This window comes from Tursiops truncatus, chromosome 19 (genome assembly GCF_011762595.2).
Source record: "Tursiops truncatus isolate mTurTru1 chromosome 19, mTurTru1.mat.Y, whole genome shotgun sequence".
NCBI lineage: Eukaryota > Metazoa > Chordata > Mammalia > Artiodactyla > Delphinidae > Tursiops > Tursiops truncatus.
In genome coordinates this window covers 9,812,191-9,836,420 of record NC_047052.1, presented here as the reverse complement: position 1 = coordinate 9,836,420, position 24,230 = coordinate 9,812,191, and the positions used below count along the sequence as shown (strand labels likewise).

At 44.4% G+C, this 24,230-nt stretch overlaps 1 protein-coding gene across 6 annotated transcripts in view; it reads left to right on the top strand.

Annotated features, from left to right (window-relative positions):
- The window catches only part of WWOX (WW domain containing oxidoreductase), a 973,868-nt gene that overhangs the window by 42,511 nt on the left and 907,127 nt on the right, over nt 1-24,230 (top strand). For all 6 annotated transcript variants that reach the window (XM_019941681.3, XM_073796721.1, XM_019941674.3 and 3 more), the window contains exon 5: nt 15,836-15,942. In XM_019941681.3, the coding sequence (XP_019797240.1) occupies nt 15,836-15,942 (107 nt within the window). The remainder of the gene's footprint in view (nt 1-15,835; nt 15,943-24,230) is intronic.

Genomic DNA, 24,230 nt, shown 5'->3' with positions numbered 1-24,230 from the left:
AGGGGTGTGAGGGAGGGGTCTGGTCTGGGCCTCCCTCCTTGGCTTGTACATGGGCATCTTCAAGTTCATGTGGCATTCTCTCGGTATGTATGCTCTGTCCAAATTTCCCCTTTTTATAAGTACACCAGTAATATAATATTAGGACTCACCCCAGTGACATCACTTTAACTTGATTACTTCCACAAAGACCCTACCTCCAAACAAGGTCACATTCTGATTCTTAGGACTTCATCATAAGAATTTTGAGGCAGGAGACATGGTTCAACCCAGAACACCCAGCATGCTTTTCAAGGCTCAGAGGTTCCTAGAAAGTGGCAGAGGCAGGATTTTAACTCAAGTCTGAAGCCCAAGAGTAGCGCTTGCAGGATGGTGCTAGGAAGGGGGTGGTGGTGGGGGGCAGTTCTCAGAAAATGACAGCGTCGCCATGGGGGAAGCTGTAAGGGGTTCTAGAGGCATCATGTCCTAGAGGCCAGTCTTTACTCTTCCAGTGAACTGTTTGGCCTTGCCTTTTCTGAGCCTCAGTTTCCTTATCTGTATAATAGGGATAACAGGATCAAATACCATGCTGCTGAGGGCAAAGTGGGACTGATGTAAAAGTGGTGTGTACGTGTGAAGTGCTAGACAGCGTGTGTGTTGGAGAAGGTCAGTCCTGGGCATTAACAAGGCCAGAGGATTTTCACCTTGAACAAGTACCGCAGTCCCCCGAAGGCTTATTAGAACACAGAATGCTGGCCACAGCTCCCAGAATCTCTGATCCAGCAGGTCTGGGGTTGGGGCTGGAGAATTTGCATTTCTGACAGTTCTCAGGTGATACTACTGCTGCTGGGCCAGGTACCACTCTTTGAATAGCAAGGAACTAGATCTCCCTCTCATTTTTTTTTTTTCTTCTTCAGTTCTCTTAAGAGAAACTCCAAGGAGAAGTTAGATTTCTGATAGGAGTCTCATTTCCTCCCCCTCAGTTACTTGCCTCATGTAGGAATGACATAAACACTTACATCTTACTTCCTGGTGGTTGAGGCCAGGAAGCTGAGGGAACATCGCCTTTTCTCCTTTTAGATCTAGTTGATCAGGTCAAAAGCAGCAGTGTTTTATTCTGTTTGATTGTTACAGCAAACTACCACAGACGGGGCAGCTCCAACAACAGAAATTTCCTTCTCACAGTTGTGGAGGCCGGATGTCCAAGATCAGGGTTTGAGCAGGGTTGGTTTCTCCTGCGGCTTCTCTCTTTGCCCTGTTGATACCTCCTCCTTGCTGTGTCCTCATGTGGTCTTTTCTCTGTGTGCACCCGTCCCTGGTGTCTCTCTTCTTATAAGGGCACAAGTCCTATTGGATCAGGGCCCCACCCTTATGACCTGATTTAACCTTCATCACCTCATTTAGGCCCTGGCTCCTAATACAATCACATCAGGGGTTAGGGCTCCACATATGAATTTTTTTCTTTCTTTTTTTTTTTCTTTTGCGTTACGCAGGCCTCTCACTGTTGTGGCCTCACCCGTTGCGGAGCACAGGCTCTGGACGCGCAGGCTCAGCGGCCATGGCTCACGGGCCCAGCTGCTCCGTGGCATGTGGGATCTTTCCAGATTGGGGCACGAACCCATGTCCCCTGCATCGGCAGGCCGACTCTCAACCACTGCGCCACCAGGGAAGCCCTCCACATATGAATTTTAAGGGGACACAGTTCGGTTCATAACAACCAGTATGGCTCCTGATCTGGTTTTCCTCCAAGAAATTCTTTGATTGCGTGTTTACTTCTTATTCTCTATCTGTCACAAAGCACTGAAGAAAATCTAGTCCACCTTGCCTTCTGGAGCCTCTAAAATGTTATATGCTTGAGGGGCAGGCTGCATGCTTGAGCCAAATAAATAATTGAGCTGAGCGTGCTTCCTCAAGCTCTCTGATCTGGGAGGAAAATCTCCACTGGAGTCTTTTGCGGCTTCTGCCCAGCGGCATGGGCTGCCACTGCTGGGAGGTGGGAAGCCTCCAGGCGTGCAGGTTGAACAGAAGTTCTGTGCAGGCCTGAGTCCTCCGTTAGGGCTCGGATGCCTTCACTGACTCTGACAGTGCTCCCTCCTCTTCGAATTGAAGTTAAGCCTCATCCCTAGCCATGTATGTTAACCTGTGTGGGGACTCTGACTGTGACCTTCTTGGCCCAGAGGCAGCAGCAGCTGCACGAGGGGAGCCAGATGCAAACCTATAGCTGACGGAGGCCCCAGGAACCAGGCAAAATCAGCCCCAGCTGGAAGGCACTGTGTGCACCTCTGCCATTCATGTCAGGCAGGTGCACGGTCACGGTCATGGTTAGATCGCATGTTTCCTGAGAGGTATACATTTCACAGATGGTATGTTTCGCCAGTCCTTCGTCATGGTATTCCCAAACAGAATGTTATCAACCTGAAAACAGACAGCTCTTTCCCTTCTCCCCCTTCCAGCGAGTCTGACTTCGTTTAGGCAGCTCTTCTTAGACAGCTTAAAAAGCGATGGAGAATTTCTTTTACAAATTATATGGCCCCTGGGGACCCAGGCACTGTAATCACTGGGTGTGTTATACCAGAAAGGTAAGCATCAAACATAATGATTCCTTGTGTTTCGTTCTGGGCACCTTGGCTTGTGAAAGGAAATGAAGAGTTTTGTTTACTTCCTCTTCTGGAAAGCTAGTGTTGCTGGTACCTTCTTCCCAGGATTATTGTGGACTGTCTATTGCAAGAGAACTCACCCAAAACATAAGCTTACTTTTTTTTTTTTTTCCTATTATCGAGTTGAATTGAAATGATTTCAGCATTTGTATTTTTTAAAAAAACAAAACAATGACAGAAAGACACACACACAGCTAAGCCAACAGTTAGATTTTACAGAACTTAAAAAAAGTGATTATATAAAAGATGTCCTGGGAGAGCGTGGTCTGGTAATATAGCTTATCGGGGATACTTTTTTTCTTAATGACGACAAGGTAAGAGTTACCCTTCAATTAGGTGTTTTTTGCATTAAAATCAGTTTGCTTTAAAGTGCTGTATGTTTTGTCTCCTTGGTGTATCGTTCATTTTTGTAGTTAGCACTTCTTAATCAGTAAATGGTTACTTCTCAGTAAATGTCTGCTTACAGATTTTCTTTCCACATAAGGGGATGTTGTAGGGGTCACTGATTTTAGGACAGGTCATGGTGGACCCGGAGAGCACAAAGTTAATAGAACTTTCTCCCTGTGCATCTAGCTTTCATGCCTGAATTTAAGTCAGGCTTCTGAGAAGTTGCATCGTACAAAGTAAAAGTCAATTTGGACCCTTTAAAAGTGAGCCTCAGAAAAGTGCTGAATTTTCCCAGCATGGTGTTCTGAGCACCTCCATATGACTTTGGGAGCATAAAGACTTTAATCTTTTCAAGTGGCAAAGTCCTACACCACTTTTTTAAAAAAGGTGAGAGCCAAGGTCGATCAGAAATTAAAAAAAAAAAAAAAAGGGCCTGAATCAGAAAAGTAGTTAATATCGCCACATTGAAGGTGTAGGCTGGAGCAGACTTTTCGTTTCTGGAAACTCTCAGTGGACTAGAGGAGTATTTTTTTTTTTTTTAAACAGTTCCATCCTGACCACTTCTTAATTGACGGGAGTGGAAAATATGTTGGTAGACAGGCGATCGTGGCCGCTTTGGTCGTTAAGAAGGTAAAAGAAAGGGATCTCTCTTTGGACAAGTGCGGGTGCAGAACCTACGTGGCTGCCCTGTTTGCTCTAAATCATAAAGAACCTTGTCTTGAGCAGAGGACAGAGTAACAGCGGCTGCCGTTGTGAAAGGAAATCCTGGCCCAGCTGTGAAAACAGTGAACCACTCGGTAATATAATACAAGTGTGCTTGTGAAGTCAGAGCTGGGTTCTCTTCTTCTCTTGAAGTGGCTATAAATTCATGCATCAAAGTAAAAAAAGGCCAAACTTCAAGGTAAATCTTTCCACTCCTAACCACGTAGAAACACTTTGGTTCTCTTAGTAGATACGGCTGTGAGTGCGAATTAGGAAAGGTGACATCATAGGGGTGTGTGTGTGTGTGTGTGTGTGTGTGTGTTTGTTTGTTTGGTGTGTGATTTGTTAGTTACAGAAAAAGGCTTGCCTTCCAAAGAACGTAAACTTGAACAGAATAGCGTATGCTGGGTTTGGAATTATAGAGCCACTGTATTCTTTCCTTTGTTAATGACAGTGAGTGAAAGAAGCTTTATCTTGTTGAGACCTTTTAATACGTAGTGGTCTCTCTGTCCAATAAACTAGATTAAAAAATTTTTATTTTACTGCGAAGCCTTTGTTTTTGCTTCTTCTGTTTCATCCTGTTTTTTTCTTGCTAAGGACCTGGGCCAAATTTCTAAAAGTGCCGTGCACTTTGTTAAAAAATCCAACATGGCATGACTTTCTTCTTATAGGGGGTGGTCTTTATCTTTGATTTTAATAAGGATAGTCCTTTTAAGTTTGGCACTGAAGCCTTTTAGAAATTGAAGAGAAAATTTGAGCATAACTTAGAACGGCCATGGTGTTAAGATTGTCCCTTGTAAAACAACTCATTGGTTGAAAGCATAGAGGCAGGGTTAAATTAAGTCCATACTTTTAAGTTATTGACCTTGGAGAACGTGGAGGGAAAGTTTATTTCTGTGGATTAGTTTTCCCGTCTCATAGGCCTGACACAGAGAAGCGTTTGTGAAAGCGAAGGATGGTGTTAATTCTGAGCCCTGTGATGAAATATTAAATAAGAGAGAAGATAATTTGATAATGCCTCACGGTTTGGGGACAGATTCCATAAAGTAAGTACTTTTATGTAACAGAGTAGCTGACGAGGCCTCAATTCTTTGCCTCGACATGGTAACACAGAAAAGAAATAAGCATTGGTAGACTGTTGACATTGAGGCCCACGGCATTTGGACCGTTTCTCTCTTTCAGAAGGACAGTTGCTTAGTTTAGCTTACGTTATGTGAATGCTACAATGTGAACATACCTCATAACAGCCACAAAGCACATGTATCAAATTCTCTAAGTCATATTTAACAGATAGAGTTAGCAGACAGTTGGGCGGGGTGAGCCGTGTTCAGATTGCTTTCTCCTGCCCTCAAGGAGCTCCTAGTGTGTGCCTGGAACTCACATGGTGAGTGTGGTGGTTTGAGGGCCCCCCTGCCTTGAGCTCAGCCTACACCACTTGGGGATCCTTCTCCATTTTTGCCCTCTGATCTCAGTGAGTCCCCTTAACCCCTGGGATTGTCGGTTTTCTCATCTGTGAGATGAGGACGGGGCGCTTCATAGGGTTTTTGTGAAGTGTGCCTTCGATTAGATAATGTATCTCAGAAGGCGCCTGGCCACAGTGCTCAGCATGTAGTAACCCCCCCCCCCCGGGTGGTCCTCACCTTTCTACAGTCTTCTCTGAAAATAGAGCGTTTGGAATGAGAACGGGTTTTCCTTTTTGCCTTTCTCCCTTGCCTTGATTTCTCTGTATTAAAGTTTATAAAGGCTTAGAAATGATCCACTAGATACCATTCAGTTTTTAATTTTGAGTTTCTTACCCTAACAGGCATGCATGCACCGTGCTAAAAATGGAAACAGGATAGATGTTATCAGATGGAAAATAAGGCTTCCTTGCCCCTGACCAATAATAGCTCTTTTGCTGAAATTATCAATGTTAACGCATCTTTAAGCATGTACGTCCCCTCTTTTTGTTTCACCCGTGGGATCCTACTTGCTGGCTCATCTGTACTTTGATTTCTTTTTTTTCTTAGTGGCGGAACACGGCCGTGTTTTCTTTTTTTGCGGTATGCGGGCCTCTCACTGCTGTGGCCTCTCCTATTGCGGAGCACAGGTTCTGTGGCCATGGCTCATGGGCCCAGCTGCTCTGCGGCATGTGGGATCTTCCCAGACCAGGGCACGAACCCGTGTCCCCTGCATCAGCAGGCAGACTCTCAACCACTGCGCCACCAGGGAAGCCCGGCCGTGTTTTCTTGTATCCATCTCGTTTCACCTCGTTCTTTTCTGTGCGTGCCATCAGTTTATTTCACCTAATTGATGGGCGTTTAGGTTGGTTCCAGGTTGTTGGCTGTTACGAACAATGCTGATGGAATATCCCTCTCACATTGTTTGCTCATGTGGGCAAGTATATTTATAGGCTGCATTTCTGGTTATGGAATAATTGGGCGAAAGGGCATGTCCACGAACACTTGGATAGAGTCCAGTTGCCCCCAAAGTTGTTGAGCCATTTTATATTCCACTCCGCAGCCCCTCCCTTGTTAATCTGTGAGGTTGCCTGTTGCCCCCACACCCTTACTGACACGGATACTGCTGGATTCAGTTGCCCTTACAGCATCTGTCTTCTCTGGGTTGCCTAGCACCGTGTTAATTGTAGTCTTTGGGTACTTTTCTCACTGTGATAGCTAACACACTGGAATCTGGACTGTTACTGGCAGGTCAGGTGAGAACCTAATTCAGCCAGCTCAGTGGCAGCACTGGTGGGCAGCCTGGGGTCAGTCTTGCCTCTTGAGAGATCCCGGGCAGTCAGTTGGAATTTATAATATAGCTTTACAAAACATGGTGTCTGCATTATACTGCCCAGAGCATGTAAACGCAGCCTGTCGATGTTTCAAAAAGGTACTGCAAGTGAGCCGGTCGTTTCCTGATTCTCTCTTCTCATCGCTTGAATTGGCATCCTTCTTTGGTAAATAGTTATGTTTAGGATCTTATTTCTGTTATTGGGTGTGGAGGAGCCTCTGTGTGGTACTTGTACGTAGCTGTATAGAATGCCTACGTGTAAAAGCAGGGCTGGCTGTGACTTCTTCTGGAGAGGTCTGTGTAGTTCTGTAATTTCTTACGAGTTGGAAGCTGTGGTTAGTGTTCACTGAGCACAATCTCTAAGTCTTTGGATTATCCGGTTGCTGCCTTTGCGGTCTTGATCTTAGAGTTGTAGTGACTGCATCTCCTCGAATTTCCTGGGAAATGCCCTTGGAGCGTCAGATTTCAGTATCGTGGTCAATGTCATGTCACTGGAACTTGGTTTACATTAATCAGATCAGTTAGGAAAGTAAGGTCCTTGTGTTGATACTCATAGGAGAATGTGGGTGAAACTCGCATCTTTAAAGCTAGTGGTTTATAACACATTGTCCCCAAATTTGAATTGTCCCAAGATCTAACTCAGGATGAAAGACATTAGGCTCATCTTCTTGCTCTATACGTGTCAGTCGATCTCCAGGGAGGGAGACGCCTTGTGCTGGAAGATTCTGCAACTTGTTGATTGGTTCTGCAGGTTGCTTTAGTGGTATGTTCTAGGGGTGGGAGGTGGGGGGATGATGGTGCAGAGGGGAGAAATCACCATCTCTGTGGCCTTTTTATTTTTTTAAATCTACTTATTTATTTACTTTTGCTTGCGTTGGGTCTTCGTTGCTGCACGCAGGCTTTCTCTAGTTGTGGCGAGCGAGGGCTACTCTTTGTTGCAGTGCGTGGGCTTCTCATTGCGGTGGCTTCTCCTGTTGTGGAGCATGGGCTTTATGTGCTCGGGCTTCAGTAGTTGTGGCACGTGGGCTCAGTAGTTGTGGCGCACGGGCTTAGTTGCTCCACGGCATGTGGGATATTCCCGGACCAGGGCTCGAACCTGTGTCCCCTGCATTGACAGGTGGACTCCTAAGCACTGCGCCACCAGGGAAGCCCATGTGGCCTTTAAATTGGGTACAGTTACAAGTAACATTTGTCTCCAGCGCTTCACAATTATAAGTTAATAATAGCAACCCATTAGAAATTACTGTGTTGTAAGCCCCAGCTCCTTTGGGCATCTTAATAAAATTGATAATTAAAACCATAATTTACAGTAAATGGGGACACTGCCCAAGTAAATCCACAATTTGGGGAAAATTAAAAAACTAAAACCAGAAGGAACCTTCCAAGCACTGGAGAGAGAAATGGCCTCGTTCTTAGCTCTTACTTCAGCGGGAACTTTGTTGGTATCTTTGGGGCCTGGCTTCCCACCTTGATGTTCTGTGTGCCTGGGAATTCTGTGACTCTGTCCCCATCTATCCGACCTGCCTGTGAGTCTCACTGGGTGTGGCCACTGTTCTATCCCCTTCCATCACCAGACCCAAACCCACCACCCCTCCCCGGATTCCCTGTCTGGGTAAACCAATTGCCAACCTCACCCATGGCGCGGATGGCATCCCTGGAGACCTTGGATACTGCCTCAGACTTAGGTTCAGGCTTTCTGCTTCCCAATGGTTTTCTAATTTTCCCCTTAGCTGTTCAGCATAAGAAAGTATCTCATCCCTGCTGGCTGCTTACAAGGCTTCAGTATCTTCAGGCAGTCGATCTTCTGCATGACCACCAGAGGTATCGTAAATGGATTAAATAACAGCAACAATAGTAACAACACTAATAATGATAATTCATAGTGCTACTCTGTGCCTAAATCCTTGCCGGCCTTTGATCTTGTTTTGCCACGCACCCAGTCTCTTTTTCGCTTGACCGATTCATTTTTATGCCCTTTGGTCCCAAAGTCGTTCTAGGTCCAGAGTTCCTGTGACCACTCAGGGACATTTGGGAAATGCAGGGTAGGTGGGAAAAGGAACTGGTACCACAGACCCAAATCCCTGCAGGTCCCTGCATCATTACCATTGTATTTTCCTGTGCAAAGCTGAGCACCGCTGCTATTTCTTCCAGGCGTTGGTAGCATCCTGGCCTCCTTGTGCTTGACACAGTGGGGTTTGACACGCCTTAAAATAAAAAATCTCAAGCAGATCGGTGTGAAGCCTTGTTTGAGATACGGCAGATCACACGTGAGGATTCTGATTGAGGCAGTTTCGTGGTCAGGCTTGAGCCATTGCCTCTTGCAGGGATCTTGCCCCCTTATGATGTGCGTCTGAGCATCAGATGCCCACAGTAGCCTGGCAGGTGACGCCAGCATTGGGGGTGGTGACCGTGGCCAAAAGGAGAGCCTAAAGCCCATGTCTAGCCTGCAGGGGCTCCTCAGACTACCTGCTGGTCACCAAGTGGAATTGGGGGCCCAGTATGTTCCAGTTGTAAGCTTTTACAGAGAAATTGACATCCAATCCAACTTCTCTGGAGTTTGTGGATATATAATTGCCCCAGTTTTTTAATGCTGGCAAGTAATTTGTACTAGGAAGGAAGGGGGAATAAAAGGATGCAAGAGAGGGCAGGACGGAGAGAGAAAAAGGGAGGAGGGAGGCAAAATGTGGGCTGAAGGGAACAAGTCTGTGGGCTTGATTTACGCTGTGATTACCAGTGTGTAACCTCTATACTAGACACGGAAACCTAGTGTAAGATAAGCAGGCATTTAATATTTTTTTGGTATGTTTTCCCTTTTCTGGTACTTTAATGTTTGTATGCAAAGCTTGAAACCCAAGTCAGGGAAATATTAAATCTCCACAGCCACTTGGTTTTCCTGATTGGATCAGACGTAACAAGTGCTGGAAAACCGATGATGCCCATTGTTTTAAAACGTCTTCCATTATTTTCTTTACATTATTAGTTTTTTTTTTTTTTTTTTTTTTTTTTTTTTGTCCGTACGCAGGCCTCTCACTGCTGTGGCCTCTCCCGTTGCGGAGCACAGGCTCCGGCCGTGCAGGCTCAGCAGCCATGGCTCACGGGCCCAGCCGCTCCGTGGCACGTGGGATCTTCCCAGACTGGGGCACGAACCCGTGTCCCCTGCATCAGCAGGCGGACTCTCAACCACTGCACCACCAGGGAAGCCCGTATATTATTAGTTTTAAATATTCCTCTGGACGCACTCTTGCCACCTCCATGCAGTTAAGCTGGTTCAATTTAAACATTGTCATAAAGTTAATTTTTTATAAGATGAATCAGGTTATTAAATTTAGTAAACCATTGCCTTCATTATTTTGTGCAAACTTTGGCACTGTGCAGTATTGGCTTAGCACTACTACATTTAGCTAATTAAACTGGTCATCAGCTGCGTTATTATGGGAGTGAGGGATGCTATTCTCATGGGCTTTTCCTGGGTTTTAGCAGTAGGTAGCATTATTAAACTTTTTTTAATTTATAAAACTCCACACTCAAGAGATATGGTTTACTATAAAAGTGTTACTGTCCTTCATGTGAAACCATCATCTTTTGAAATATCCCTGCTTTGTGTTGCTCCAAAGGCAGTTGTACAGGGTAAGAAGACAGAGTTGTCCGTTGCAGCTTTTAAAAGTAGACTAGCAATATGTAGCACATGGCTTAGATAAAGGAAGATAGATGTAAAACTCAGAGTGTAATTTTACACGACACGGGGACAGATGGTTTAACCGTAGCTACAGTCAGGAATTATCTAAAGGAGAGAGGGTGCAGAGTGGTGCCTGCAGCCTGTTGCCGCCATAGTGTCAGATGTGCTCTTTTTGGTCTTTTGCCATTAGGTTATTTTGTCAAGTGAGACGGCGTGACTTAACAAGTTTGTCTGGGAAAATAAATTTTGATAGCAAAGCGGCATGCCCTTTTCCCTCACAGATTTCTAGGTAGTGTCATTCAGAACTGCAGTGAGCAGTATCTTTGCAGGATTCCAGTATTTATTCATTGTTTAAAAGGAAGTTAGAAGGCCATCAGTACTGTTTGAAACAACTTGGGTTGTTTTAAAACAGTCTGGAGGGCTTCCCTGGTGGCGCAGTGGTTGAGAGTCCGCCCGCCGATGCAGGGGACGCCGGTTCGTGCCCCGGTCCGGGAAGATCCCACGTGCCGTGGAGTGGCTGGGCCCGTGAGCCACGGCCGCTGAGCCTGCGTGTCCGGAGCCTGTGCTCCGCAACGGGAGAGGCCACGACAGTGAGAGGCCCTCGTACCGCAAAAAAAAAAAAAAAAAAAAATGTCCGGAACTGTAGCCTGTTAGCAACCTGTAAGGACATTCGTTTCTTTGGCAGTTAGTTATTGAATCTTACTTGGGGGTTAGTCCTATGGGCCACAGAGATGAAAAAAGCACAGATTCTAAGGAGTTTACGGCTGTCCTGGTAAATCAGATAAATAAAGCCCTGGGGCCTGCCTGGACCTGCATTGAATTGATGCTTCTTCAGTCCATTAAAAATATGTTTGCTAATGAATGACGAGGCATTGCATCCGCCATCTTCCCCCACTCCCCTGTGTGACTTTTTTTTTTTTAACACTCTTGGATGAAAATGTGATGAGAAATATGTCTGATGATTGTCTGACCTGGAAATTTTGTAGGGACCCAGAGTCCATCATTTTCAACAAGATCCGGGTGTGACAAGTCCTGTGATTGCAAGTGAAGTCGTTCTTGGCCACTTCATGCTGTACCTCCATATGGCTGTCAGCATTTCATTAGCTTGATTGATGTAGCACATCAGGCAGCAGGATTTTGTCCCATGCCCGCACCCGTCCAGTTTTGGAACAGCTGGGCTACAAAACCTGTGGTTGTACTTCTCTCTCTTTCCCCAGATGATCTGGGTGCCTTTTGCTCACTGGGGATAAGGGGTGAAATTGGCATCGTGGATCCAAATGAGTACATTTCAGGTGGTTGTTTCTTGCCTTGAAGATACAGCTCCCAGCACCTTTTAGTACAGACACCAAAGAGGAGGCAAACAGATTTAGATGTGCAGTATTTCAGATGTGAATTTTTTTGTGTAATTACTTTAACCTCAGAGTCAAGTATAGAAGGTAATCCTTAGATAATGGTAAGTGAATATCTTGGGATATAGTGCTCGGCATAAACGAAGTTCAAGTGTGTTCTTAAGCCAGTACTCAGACAAATGGAGTGGTAGATCTTGGAGCTCATTTCTTTAGATTCTGGTTGGTGTTAAAACCAGTTAGCTCATGGGTTGCTGTTGGGAGCAGACCTAGGAGAGAGTTTTTTTTCAGTCATGATGGCTGTACTGTATTTGCTAGTTCATATAAATCAGGACTTTGCACTGAACTGGATTTTGGAAAGGATTGGGAACTAACATTTGTTTTCCCACCTAGTGTGTTTATATTAGGTTCCTAGTGTATGTTTACTATTCACTCCCCATTTTAAGAAAAATGACTGAGTTTCTGACGGGTTAAAGGCACAGCCTTAGGTCTGATAGCTTACAAATAGCTGGAGCTGGGTCAACACATATGTGTCCAACTCCTGAGTTTGAGTTTTCCACTATGCTGTGCTGGCTTCCCTTGAGAACCAGTTTATATAAATAGACTGGCCTCCATGAAGATTAGATATATGGAAGTGATATGAATGCGTGACCTTTGCTTGACTCTTTCACATGGCAGTCTCAGTGAGATGATGATTCTCTGATTGTTCATACGTATTAACGTTATCTTGGAAGCAGTAATCTCTGATCATTTGACATGGCTTTGGCGGAATGACATTGCTACCTTCTCTGGTAGAATTGATTGCTTTGTTGGTGCAGCGTACTGTGTACGATTTTCCACATAGCTTACAAGATGTGGTATTTTACACTTTAGAACAGTGGGGTGATGTTCAAGCTCTGAAATGAGATCCTCCCCTCCCCTCCCCTCCCTTATCCTCTCCTTTCTCTTTTCACATCAGTAATGTCTAAGAGTTCTAGTTGCTCCCCATTTTTGCCAACATTTGGTGTGGTCATTATTATTTTTAATTTCTAAAAAAATTTTAGCCATTGTAGTAGTAGGTATGCAGTATTATCTCACTGTATCTTTAATATGCATTTCCCTAATGACTAATGAGTTCAAGTCTTATAAAATAGTTGAGGTTTTCTTCTTTTTCTATTCTGTGGAAGAGTTGGTGTAAGGTTGGCGTTTTTATTTTTTTAAAAGTTTGGTAGACTTTACTGTTCAAGACAAATGGATCCAGAGTTTTCATTTTGAGAATTTTCTTTAAAAATATACATTTTTTTCAATTCTTTCTCTCCTTGCAGCAATTTTTAAGTGGTGTCTTTCTGGGAATTTGTCTTTTTCACCTATATCTTAAATTTATTGGTGTAAAGTTGTTCATAATATCTTTTTATTTTTACTTAAAAAAATTTTTTTAATTTGAAAATTTTTGGCTGCGTTGGGTCTCTGTTGCTGCATGTGGGCTTTCTCTAGTTGCGGTGAGCAGGGACTACTCTTCGTTGTGGTGCGCAGGCTTCTCATTGCGGTGGCTTCTCTTGTTGTGGAGCACGGGCTCTAGGTGCGCAGGCTTCAGTAGTTGTGGCATGTACGCTCAGTAGTTGTGGCACCCGGGCTCAGTAGTTGTGGCTCGCGGGCTCTAGAGCGCAGGCTCAGTAGTTGTGGCACAAAGGCTTAGTTGCTCCGCAGCATGTGGGATCTTCCCGGACCAGGGCTCGAGCCCATGTTCCCTGCATTGGTGGGCGGATTCTTAACCACTGTGCCACCAGGGAAGTCCCCATCATATCTTTTTAATAGGATCTGTAGTGATGTCCTTTTGTTCTCCCCTGCTATCTGCCATTTGTGTGCTCACTTGTACACTCAAGTGTGTGTCCTGGTGCCCGCTTGCACACGCTCTCTCTCTGTCTCTCGCGCTAGCCCTTTTTCAGTTTTATTACTTTTCTCAAGGAAATGACTTTTGGATTCTTTGTTCCTCTGTATTTTATGTTTGTTTTAATTTTGTGTCTTTATTTTCATTGCCTTCCTTCTGCTTTCTTTAGGTAATTAGCTGCTTTAAAATTTTTCTTACTTAATAGATGCTGAGCTCATTTTCTGTTCTAATATATGTATTTAGGGCTGTAGATTGGCCTTCATCCATGGCTTTACCTGTGTTCTGTAAGTTTTGATATGTAGAATTTTTGTAATAATTCAGTTTAAAATATTTTCTGATTTTCGTTGTAATTTTTGGAGTCACAGTTTCTTATTTAGAAATGTGTTGCTTAGTTTCCAGATAAGGGAGTTTTCTAGGATCTTGTGTCGAGTTCTGATTTTATTCTGCTGTGGTCAAGGCCATACTTTACAATTTTAATCTTTTGAAATTGGTTGAGACTTCTGGCCGTGCACATGTTCAATTTTGGTAAATACTCTTTAAGTACTTGAATATACATTTGCAGTTGTGTTCAGTGTTTAAGCATATTCAGTTATTTCCAGTTGATCAGTTACTTTCAGATCTTCTATTCTTTCCTGTTTATCGACATTTTTATGTTACTGATAGGTTAAAATCTTCCACTCTGATTATGAACTTCTCTATTTCTCCTCTTAATCCTGTGAACTTTTGACATGTGTGTATGTGTATAAATTTAGAATTGTCACATATTCCTTATGGATTAGAACTTTCCATTATGAAATATTCAGTTTTTTCTCTTACAATACTTCTTTTGGTTCATCTTCACATGGTATATCTTTTCTCATTCTTTTAATTTTCTTTATCCTTATGTTTAAGGGTATAAAACATAATATACCCACTTCTGTAAGGAGCATATTGTATATGTGTTTTGTTCAGTCTGACAGTCTTTGTCTTTTGATTGCAATTTTTAGTCCACTTTAATGTAATTACAGATATATTTGGGGTTAAATATACCACTTTATTATTGGCTTTCTATTTATCTAACTTGTTTTACATTCCTTGTTCTTCTTGCCTTTTTTTAAAAAAATTCTTCTTCCCCTTTGTATTAACTGGTTAAATTTGTATTATTTTACTGTTCTCTCAGTGGTAATTGGAGGCATTACATCTCTCAGCAGTAATTGTAGAGATTATATTTTTGACTTATTAAGGTCTCATACAGATTAGTATTTTATCACTTCCTGGACAATGCAAGGGCCTTAGAATATTTTAATACCAAGTACTTTCCTCCTAGGTTATATGTCATTATTATCAGTATAGTCATGCTCACTAGGTATTGTAAAATTTACAAACTATTACGATTATCATTTAGATTTTTTCATCTATTTACCCTTTATGTGACTCTGTCATTTTCCGCATCTCCAGATTTCTATCTAGGGTCATTTTCCTCCTATCTGAAGAGCATTCTTCAGTATTTCCTCTAGTGTAGACATGCTGGTGATATATTTCCTCAGCTTTTGTTTGTTAAAAATTTTGTTCACCTTTATTTTTGAAGGGTGTTTTCACTGGGTATAGAAGCAGCAAATGCTGGCTCACCTCTCTTAGCTTTTCTGCTTTTGCAGATGCTGGCCCCCGAAATTCTCAAGCATAGTGTTCCTCTGATGCCTTCAAAGAGGGTGTGTGTGTGTGTGTGTGTGTGTGTGTGTGTGTGTGTGTGTGTGTGTGTGTGTGTGTGTGTGTGTGTGTGTGTGTGTGTGTGTGTGTGTGTGTGTGTGTGTGTGTGTGTGTGTGTGTGTGTGTGTTGTTTTGTCCAGCTTTTCTAATTGTTCTTAGTGGGAGGGTGGATCTAGGAAACCTAGTTGCTATTGCTGGAAGCAGAAGTGCTGGAAATAGTGCAGAGCACATTGTCAGGAACTTAACAAATGTTGTTGTTTTACTTTCCAGGTTTGTTTTCTCTTATTAGACTGTAAACTCTTGGAGGGCAGTGACCGTGTCTAAATATTTGTGTATCCTTACTCTTTATACTGATCACACGGTTTAGTTGTATGAAGCAGTGGTTCAAAGGCTGGCTGTGCCGCGAGCTCTTCCATGGCTTGGCCTTCGCCTTTGAAATCACTTTGTTCCTGGGGCAGCTTTGCTCAACCTCAGCCCTGTAGATACTTGAGCCAGATGATTCTTTGCTGAGGGGGCTGTCCTGTGCATTGTAGAATATTTTGTAGCATGCCTGGCCTTTACCCGCTAGATACCAGTAGCACGCCACCCCAAACTGTGACTACTGAAAAAAACGTCACAAGTTATTTGCAAATATCTTCTAGGGGGCAAAATAGAGTCTGGTCGAGAACCACTAGGGTAATGCGTTTGGCACTCAGTAAAGGCCATTCAGTATGGCTCAGTGCTTTGCATTTGTGTTTTCTAAATTGGATTTTCCTTTAAACCGTAGGGTTTGAAACCGCCAAAACTTTCGCCCTCCATGGTGCACATGTGATCCTGGCCTGCAGGAACATGACAAGAGCCAATGAAGCCGTGTCACGCATTTTAGGAGAATGGGTAAGTGAGTGCTTGATTTTTTTTTTTTTTTAATAAATTTATTTATTTTTGGCTGCATTGGGTCTTTGTTGCTGCGTGTGGGCTTTGTCTAGTTGCGCTGAGCGGGGGTTACTCTTCATTGCTGCGCACGGGCTTCTCATTGCGGTGGCTTCTCTTGCTGCGGAGCACGGTCTCTAGGCACACGGGCTTCAGTAGTTGTGGCACATGGGCTCAGTAGTTGTGGCGCGTGGCTCGCAGGCTCTAGAGCACAGGCTCAGTAGTTTCGGCGCACGGGCTTAGTTGCTCCGTGGCATGTGTGATCTTTCCGGACCAGGGATCTAACCCGTGTCCCCTGCATTGGCAGGCGGATTCTTAACCACTGCGCCCCCAGGAAGTCCTGATTTTTTTAATTGTCAAATATACATGCTGGGATAAACACATGGAGGTTTTCGTATAGTTCATAAAGTTTATTGCTCTTGGAATAATGTTTTCTTTATTTTTAAAGTCATATTCGCTTTGTTTATTTTATGAATGAAAGGACAAGCAAGCCCTTTTATAGTTTGTTTATAGTTCATTGTCAGTGTCACCTGCTTTATTAGTCAGAGGTTTGAGAATGTTTACTCATTCAGCTCATTTATTAAGAAAAACAAAATGTGGTTGACGCCCATGAATGCAACTAAGAGGTTATTTACGGTTTTTAGGATGACAGAGTAGCCAGCTTTAACCCTGTCTCTGGTTTTTCCTTTTTGCTTTTCTCTCTCTGTGCGGATGTTGGCGTTGATATCCCTGGGCACAAACATTCATTGAGGGCCTGCGGTGCTGTTGGGGTTAAGGATAATAGCGTCGAATAAAACACAGTACCTGCACTCATGGGCTTCTAGGTAGGAGAAACAGACCCTAAAGGGATAATTAAGTTTAATATTTAATGTAATGTCAGGTTATAAATGCAGTGCAGGACAATAGAGCAGAGTGAGGGCCCAGGAGTTGACGGCGTGGATTATTTCAGATCGGGTGGCCAGGAGGGACCTCTCTAAAGTTGTGACGTTTGATCCAGGGTCTGAAGGAAGTAAAATGGTGAGCTGTGCAGAAGTCAGGGGAAATACTTCCTACACACGTGCAAGGGAGGTAGGGGCGTGCCCGGAGGATTCTAGGATCAGCAGGGACGCTAGCGTGGCTGGAGGGCGGTGAAGCGGGAGGAGGTTGCCAAGGGACTCCGAGTCAGTGGTGACATGAGAGGGTTTGAGCCAGAGTGACACAGCTTGCTTGATTTTTTTTAACACGTCACTGGGCTTTGGAGTGATGTCCAGACTGCATTCATTCATTCCCGTGTTTGTGAAGTGCCCCACTGTCAGAGGCACTGGGCATCCGGTGTTAAGGAAAAACAGGTGTTGCCACTGTCCTTGTAGAGCTTTCAGCTGAGGGTGGAAGACAGCTCCATCCAAAGAAAGGCAAACATCAGTGTAGACTTGAAATGATGGAAAGTGATACGAAAAAAGGATATGGCGCTCCAGAGTGGTGAGTAATGCCAGGGAGGCGGAGGACACTTGGGAGTCCCCAAGAAGAGGTGACTGAGCCGAGATCTCAAGAAGGATCAGGGGAAGGTGGGAGAAGGGTCAAACCGGGCAGAGGGGGTGGCCTGTGCAGTGGCCCTGGGGCGGGGGCGGGAGGGGGGTGAGGGGGAGACAGTCAGGTGCCTGGAGCAGAGCATGAACGGGTTGGATAATCCTTGCCAAGACTGTCTTCATTCTCTGAGAAGCATGGAAGATTTCTTGCCATCCGAAGAAATACACCATGGTCTGTTTAAGAGAATGTCCGGTGTTCTGGACTGAGAAGTTATGAAAGTCAAGAAAAGGGAGATTTATTTCTGTTTTTTCAAGCAGAATTTCAGGTTCAGTATATTTCAAATGAACTCTTGTCGTGATCTCACTGGATTCATTATTTTGAGTTAAATTAAAAAAAAAAAACAGGGCCCGCTTTTTTCCAGTTATCTTAGCATATTTCTAACTTCAAAGTTAAAAAGTACAATAACCTCCACTAGGTGGTATAGAGCAGTCTTCAGAGATGTACAGAGAGCGAATGGTAATACATGCATATGGTTTGAATCTTCATAAAGTGTGTAAAACGAAAAGTGAAAGTCCTCTGCAGTTCTTCTCTTGGGAGGTAAATATCACTAACTGTTTCTTGCATGTTCTTCCAGAAAAAGGTTGTGAATACTACGCAACACACCTACATACTGTTATGTACCTTGATTTTTTTTCACTTACTACTAGAGGAGGTTTTTTTTCTTAGCAGTGCATAGAGGTCATCCTTATTGCTTTTAGCTGCTGTATGATACTCCATCATGTGTTTATGCTGTCATTATTTAACCAGTCTCCCTTTTTGGTGGACATGGAGGTTGTTGTCATTGTTCTGCTCTTCCAAGTGATGCTCTCTTAAAGTTCAGTCTCTCTCACATTTTCATCCAAAATTGACTCTAATCTCTGCTGCAGTGAGCGTTCTTGATACATGCTTCTGTGAATACACCGTAGGGCAGAATCTTCGCAGTGGACCCATTGATTCAAAGGGCAGATGGACTTAAAGCTTGGGTAGCTGTTTCCAGTTTTCATCTAGTAAGTTGGGCCAATTTCTGCCTCCACCGAAAATGTTAGAACGGTACCTGGGATCGAGCAGCAGGGAGTATCAAACTCGTAAAATTTTGCCCATGTGACATCATATTTAGACTAAAAAAAATCAAATTCCAGTGGCACTCGTGATATTGTCAGAGCCGTCTTGTACAATGTGATGCTAATGTTTAAACCAGACTTGGAAGATAATGCTCAAACCCAGTTATCTACACATTTTAAAAGTTGTCTTCCTTTCCCATCATATATGAGGACAGATTCATCTGGATTTATCCCATTATCACTCTTGTTTGATGCGTAGGGGCAGAAATTTCTGGATCTGCCCTCATTAACTGTGGGACTTTGGAAAGTCTCTTGATCCATTTGGTGCCCCCGTTTCCTCGTCTCTAAAAGAGAAGGTTGAACAGGATGATCTCAAAGACCCGCCATTTAGTTTTTCTTTCTTGCTTTCTGAGCCATAACTGGGTCCCTGTGAGTCAGTTTCAGAAGCCCGCATTTATCATTGTGTAGGTACATTCTCGCGTAGAGTAACTTGCCGACCAGCAGACAACTCCCCCACGGGAAGAATTATCCCCAAAATATTCGCTGTCAGGGATGTGAATAGAGGAAATGGGAAGGAAAACCAAACTTACACTCACATGGAATTTCTAATGTTCACATTAGATTTTAGAGGTTGTAGACTGAAGAAACTCAACACTTTTATCGTCTCTCGTCTGTTCACTTGTTCTCTGTGAACCCCATTGGACCACATTCCTTACTCCCCCTAGATTCTGATTATGGAAGCTCCAATTTAGCACCAAAAGCCGTCATTACCATTTCGCCTCATTGCACCGTTACCAGAGTACAGAGTGTGTGAGAAGCTGCCTCAGCGACCTGCGTGGAGCCGCCTCCCCGTGCCCTGTCCCCGTGTCCCCACCCTGGGTCTGTGCTACTTGGTTTCCTCCAGGCCTTTCCTTACCTGGTCTCTGCATAGGGATTTTGTCTGGCACGTTAGTAGATGCCACCTTCTTGTGTTTCTCGAGGTCCGTACTTTATCTGGCATGAATCACATCACACACAGAGCCTGGAAGGTACTGCAACACAGCGGCGCCGTGCCGGAGAGTCTCACAATGATGCAAAGATTTTTGTTGCAGCAAAAGCTCCCTCCGAGGTCTTTGGGCATTTAGCTTAGCATCGGCTCACACGTGCTGAGGCTCTGGGAATGGAGTTCCTCCCTGCCTGGTGTTTCTCTTCTGGCCCGGCCCAAATCGCTGCGTCCCTGACACTCATGTCTGCCTCCAAGCCAGTGGAATGTAACTCTCACGTCCACCACCCGGCATCTGAGAGCCACCATTTATTGCGTCCCTGTCATGTGCCCCGTCCTGGTCAGGGCCTTTTGTATCCCTTTTATTTATTTATTTAAATTAAATTAAATTAAATTTAAGTTTTTTGTCTGCGTTGGGTCTTTGTTGCTGTGTGTGGGCTTTCTCTGGTTGTGGCGAGCGGGGGCTACTCTTCGTTGTGGTGCGCGGGCTTCTCATTGCGGTGGCTTCTCTTGTTGCGGAGCACGGGCTCTAGGTGTGCGGGCTTCTGTAGTTGTGGATCACGGGCTCTAGAGCACAGGCTCAGTAGTTGTGGCACACGGGCTTAGTTGCTCTGCAGCATGTGGGATCTTCCTGGACTAGGGCTCGAACCTGAGTCCCCTGCATTGGCAGGTGGATTCTTAACCTCTGTGCCACCAGGGAAGCCCCTGTGTCCCTTATTTAAGATGATGCAAAAACCTGCTTTTCCCCATTTCACAGGGGAGCCAGTGGAGGTTCAGAAAGGTGAAGGGAGTCCCCCAGAGTCACACAGCTGGTGAGCGCGGAGGTGGGTCCCGGTGTGTCCATCTGGCCTCCACCCCGCGGCCCAGCTTTTCTACCACGTCCAGCCTCGTGTGTGTGCGTTACCTGTTCCAGGCTTTGCTTTAAAAATTGCTAGATGCTATTGGAGTGATTAATGTCAGGATTAATCATATTTCTCAGAGGAAGCTGCTCTGATGTCCGTTATTTATTGTCCTAAGCAATCGCTTTTCATTCGAGATGTCCTGTATGGAGTCCTCAGGACACTTTGTGGGGGAGATCCAGCTCTTTTGTAAAATATAACTTAAATGACAGCACATTCCACATGGAATTATATTGAGAGCATATATGTAATTACTACTACTGCTGATTATTTCAACAGGAAATGCCCTCCTGCTGAGATGTTTTAGATGCTCCAAAGTTAGAAATAAGGGAAGCATTGAAAACAATTAAAATTGGGTAACGTGGACAGTGTAGAAATGAACTACCCTCTTAAAAGGCCAATCCATTTAGCATAATTAAAAAGCGAGGGAGGACGGGGGCGTCCATGAGTCCCCAGTTATATTTAAGTACAGAACCTCTGGAAATGAGGTTCCTGCCTGTGTTGTTAGCAGTAACCATATGAGGATGTGGTTTACCTCATTCATATCCCCAAGTGGATTACTTGCTCATGTCCCTTACTCCTAAGACAAATGCCTAATTTTCTCCCGGGTATTTCAAGGACCCCAGATGGCTGGCTGAGTAGGAAGTTCATCTTCCTATTTTGGGGATGGAGTGGCTTCTCTTTTCCTCAGCAGCACTGTCTGTATGTGAGAACTCCATGTGCGTTCTCCAAGCCTGGGACTCAGTTAGGTGTGTCTGAATCCCTGCAGTGCTGGGGCTTACTCTTTCCTAAGTACTTATTGGAGTGGGGTTTTGTCGCTCTGTTTATGGAGGTCTGGCACACCCCACACTCCATCCTGAGATCTGAAGACCTCCAAGAGGTGTTGTCTGAGAAGAACAGTAGATGATTAGCTCTCAGAATGCATCTTATACACAGCCACAAGACTCCAGCATCCCAACGGAGGGCTTTTGAAAGTGGGGCTCCCTCCTCCCTCTTACTTTATTATAGGTTCTAAATTTTGGATCTCTAAAACTTCTGGTCCTGGGGAGGAAGGAGGATTGTTGATTACAGCTGGAGCAGGTGGGCCTGCGGTTGCCCAGGCACCTACCAGTGTGTGCGGGGAGGAAAAGGTCTGGGGCCATGGCTGGGGTGGAAGGGGGATTCAAAGAGGGCATGGGATTGTTTTAAGTGCCCAGCCTGCCTCACGTGTACCAGGCCTTACTTGAACCTGCTTATCATGTAAAGGGTGACATGGGCAGTGTCAGAGAGCTAGCTGGCCTATGGAGGCCGCCCGTTAGTGAATGGGGGGCCCAGGAATGTTGTGAAGCTCCAGCATCTCCTGGGGATTGAGATGACAGTGAGGTGGGCAGGGTGGGCTGGCCTGGAAGAGGGGCTGACGGCCCCCCCGCCACCGTGGAGTGATTAGGTGACCCACTCCTGATTCTCCAGAGTGCATCTTGGATCCATCCCCCTATCAGAAGGGAGGAGGGACCCAAGTATGTTGAGGTTGGCGAGAAGGCTTGGTCCCCGAGAAAGACTGCGAGCCCAGGCTTTCCTAACGTGTCTTTTTATTTGGCCTAGACTTCAAGTCTTCCCAGCGACTGGTTAGGATGACATACCATTGGCCAGGAGCACACAACAGGGATCCGGCTCGGCCACTCTTGTGTTTTCTTGGGTTATCTACCCGAGATTTCCAAGAGGTCTGGAAAAGGCAGTCAGTGTGGTCTTCAAGATGCCTCTTGGGCATGTGTCTTTTGGGGAGGCAAGTCATCTCCAGGTGATAAACATGGCTCTAAAATATGCTGCATTATATTGGCAAAGATTAGAAGCAGATACACTCCGTGACCTTGGGCAAGTTTCTTTTCTAAACCTTAGTTTTTTCATCCGTAAGACCTAAATGCTAATATCTGTGCCGGGAGATTCAGGCACCTGTGAGTATTAAGGCGTTGACTGTATGTGTATTTAACACATGGCTGGCGATAGATTCAGTGTTCAATTAAATGTCAGCTGCTGCTATTAATTATAATTTCTTTTAAAAAATGTTTATTTGATATTGGAGTACAGTTAATTTATATTGTTGTGTTAGTTTCAGGTATACAGCAAAGTAATTCAGTTATACATATATCCATTCTTTTTCAGATTCTTTTCCCATAGAGGTTATTACAGAATATTGAGTAGAGTTCCCTGTGCTCTACAGTAGGTCCTTGTAGGTTATCTATTTTATGTATAGTCGTGTGTACATGTTAATCCCAAACTCCTAATTTATCCCTCCCCCCGCCAGCCTTTCCCCTTTGGTAACCGTAAGTTTGTTTTTGAAGTCTATGAGTCCGTTTCTGTTTTGTAAGTAAGTTTATTTGTATCATCTTTTTAGACTCCACATATGAGTGATATCATATGATATTTGTCTTTCTCTGACTGACATCATTTACTATGATAATCTCTAGACCCATCCACGTTGTTGCAAATGGCGTTATTTCGGTTTATTTGCGGCTGAGTAATATTCCATTGTATATAAGTACCACACCTTCTTTATCCATTTCTTTGTCAGTGGACATTTAGGTTGCTTCCGTGTCTCGGCTATTGTAAATAGTGCTGCAGTGAACATTGGGGTGCATGTATCTTTTCGAATTATGGTTTCCTCCAGATACATGCCCAGGAGTGGGATTGCTGGGATTAAGTGTTCAATTAAATGTTAGCCGCTGCTATTAATAATAATTTCTTATTCATACATGAAAGTACAAAGTGATGCTTACTTTTCTTAACCTCCAAGTGCCTGAAAGAGGAGCTGTGAGGGTGTTTATCAGCATGATTCCAATGAAGTTGCAATTAATTCTTTTTCTGTCTTCATATGTCTGGACTCCTACATTTTAATAGATGTGTATTTAGTTTGTTGATGAGTATTTTCCAGTGGAGCTTGTATTAGCCCTCAACTGTCATTTGAAAAGCCATCTTAATTATTTATGTGATTGCTTTTTCTTTTGTATTTACAATGAAATATACTTTGCATATATTTAGGAAAGATGATTAAGGGATCAGTCATCAGGAACAGCAAGCAGAGGTTTATATCAGAATGGTTATTGAGAAAGCAGGGAGACGAGGGGTACGAGGAAAGATTGATTAGTCAGAGGTAATGGAATATGCATATGTTAGCGAGAGAAGAGCGCATGCTCAGCTCATTGTGGCCACACGGTTTGATGCTGGAGAGAGTGAAGTGTTGTAATTATCTTAGCTTTCAATAGCGTTGATACTGGGTCTATTTATCTAGTTGGAGTGAAGCCATGTGGAAAGGTGACAGTATCATGTCATATTGCAGCCTCATTGATAAGCATCGGAAGTAGTGATTTCACTGTTATTTCCAGGTATGGAGTACTTGGTACCAGCCAACGTATTAGGCACGTGGGTTCCAACACTTTGCTCTGCTTTTTTTTTTTTTTGCGGTACGCGGGCCTCTCACTATTGTGGCCTCTCCCGTTGCGGAGCACAGGCTCCGGACGCACAGGCTCAGCGGCCATGGCTCACGGGCTCAGCCGCTCTGCGGCATGTGGGATCTTCCCGGACCGGGGCACGAACCCGCGTCCCCTGCATCGGCAGGCGGACTCTCAACCGCTGTGCCACCAGGGAAGCCCTGCTCTGCTTTTAATAGATACCGACAACCAGTTTTCATGACGTGATATTAAGGAGTGACGGGGAGGATGCTGAGTAAAAAATTGCTTGCACTTCTAAGAACCACTGGAGAAATCCAGCTGCTTTCATGCTCTCTCCAAT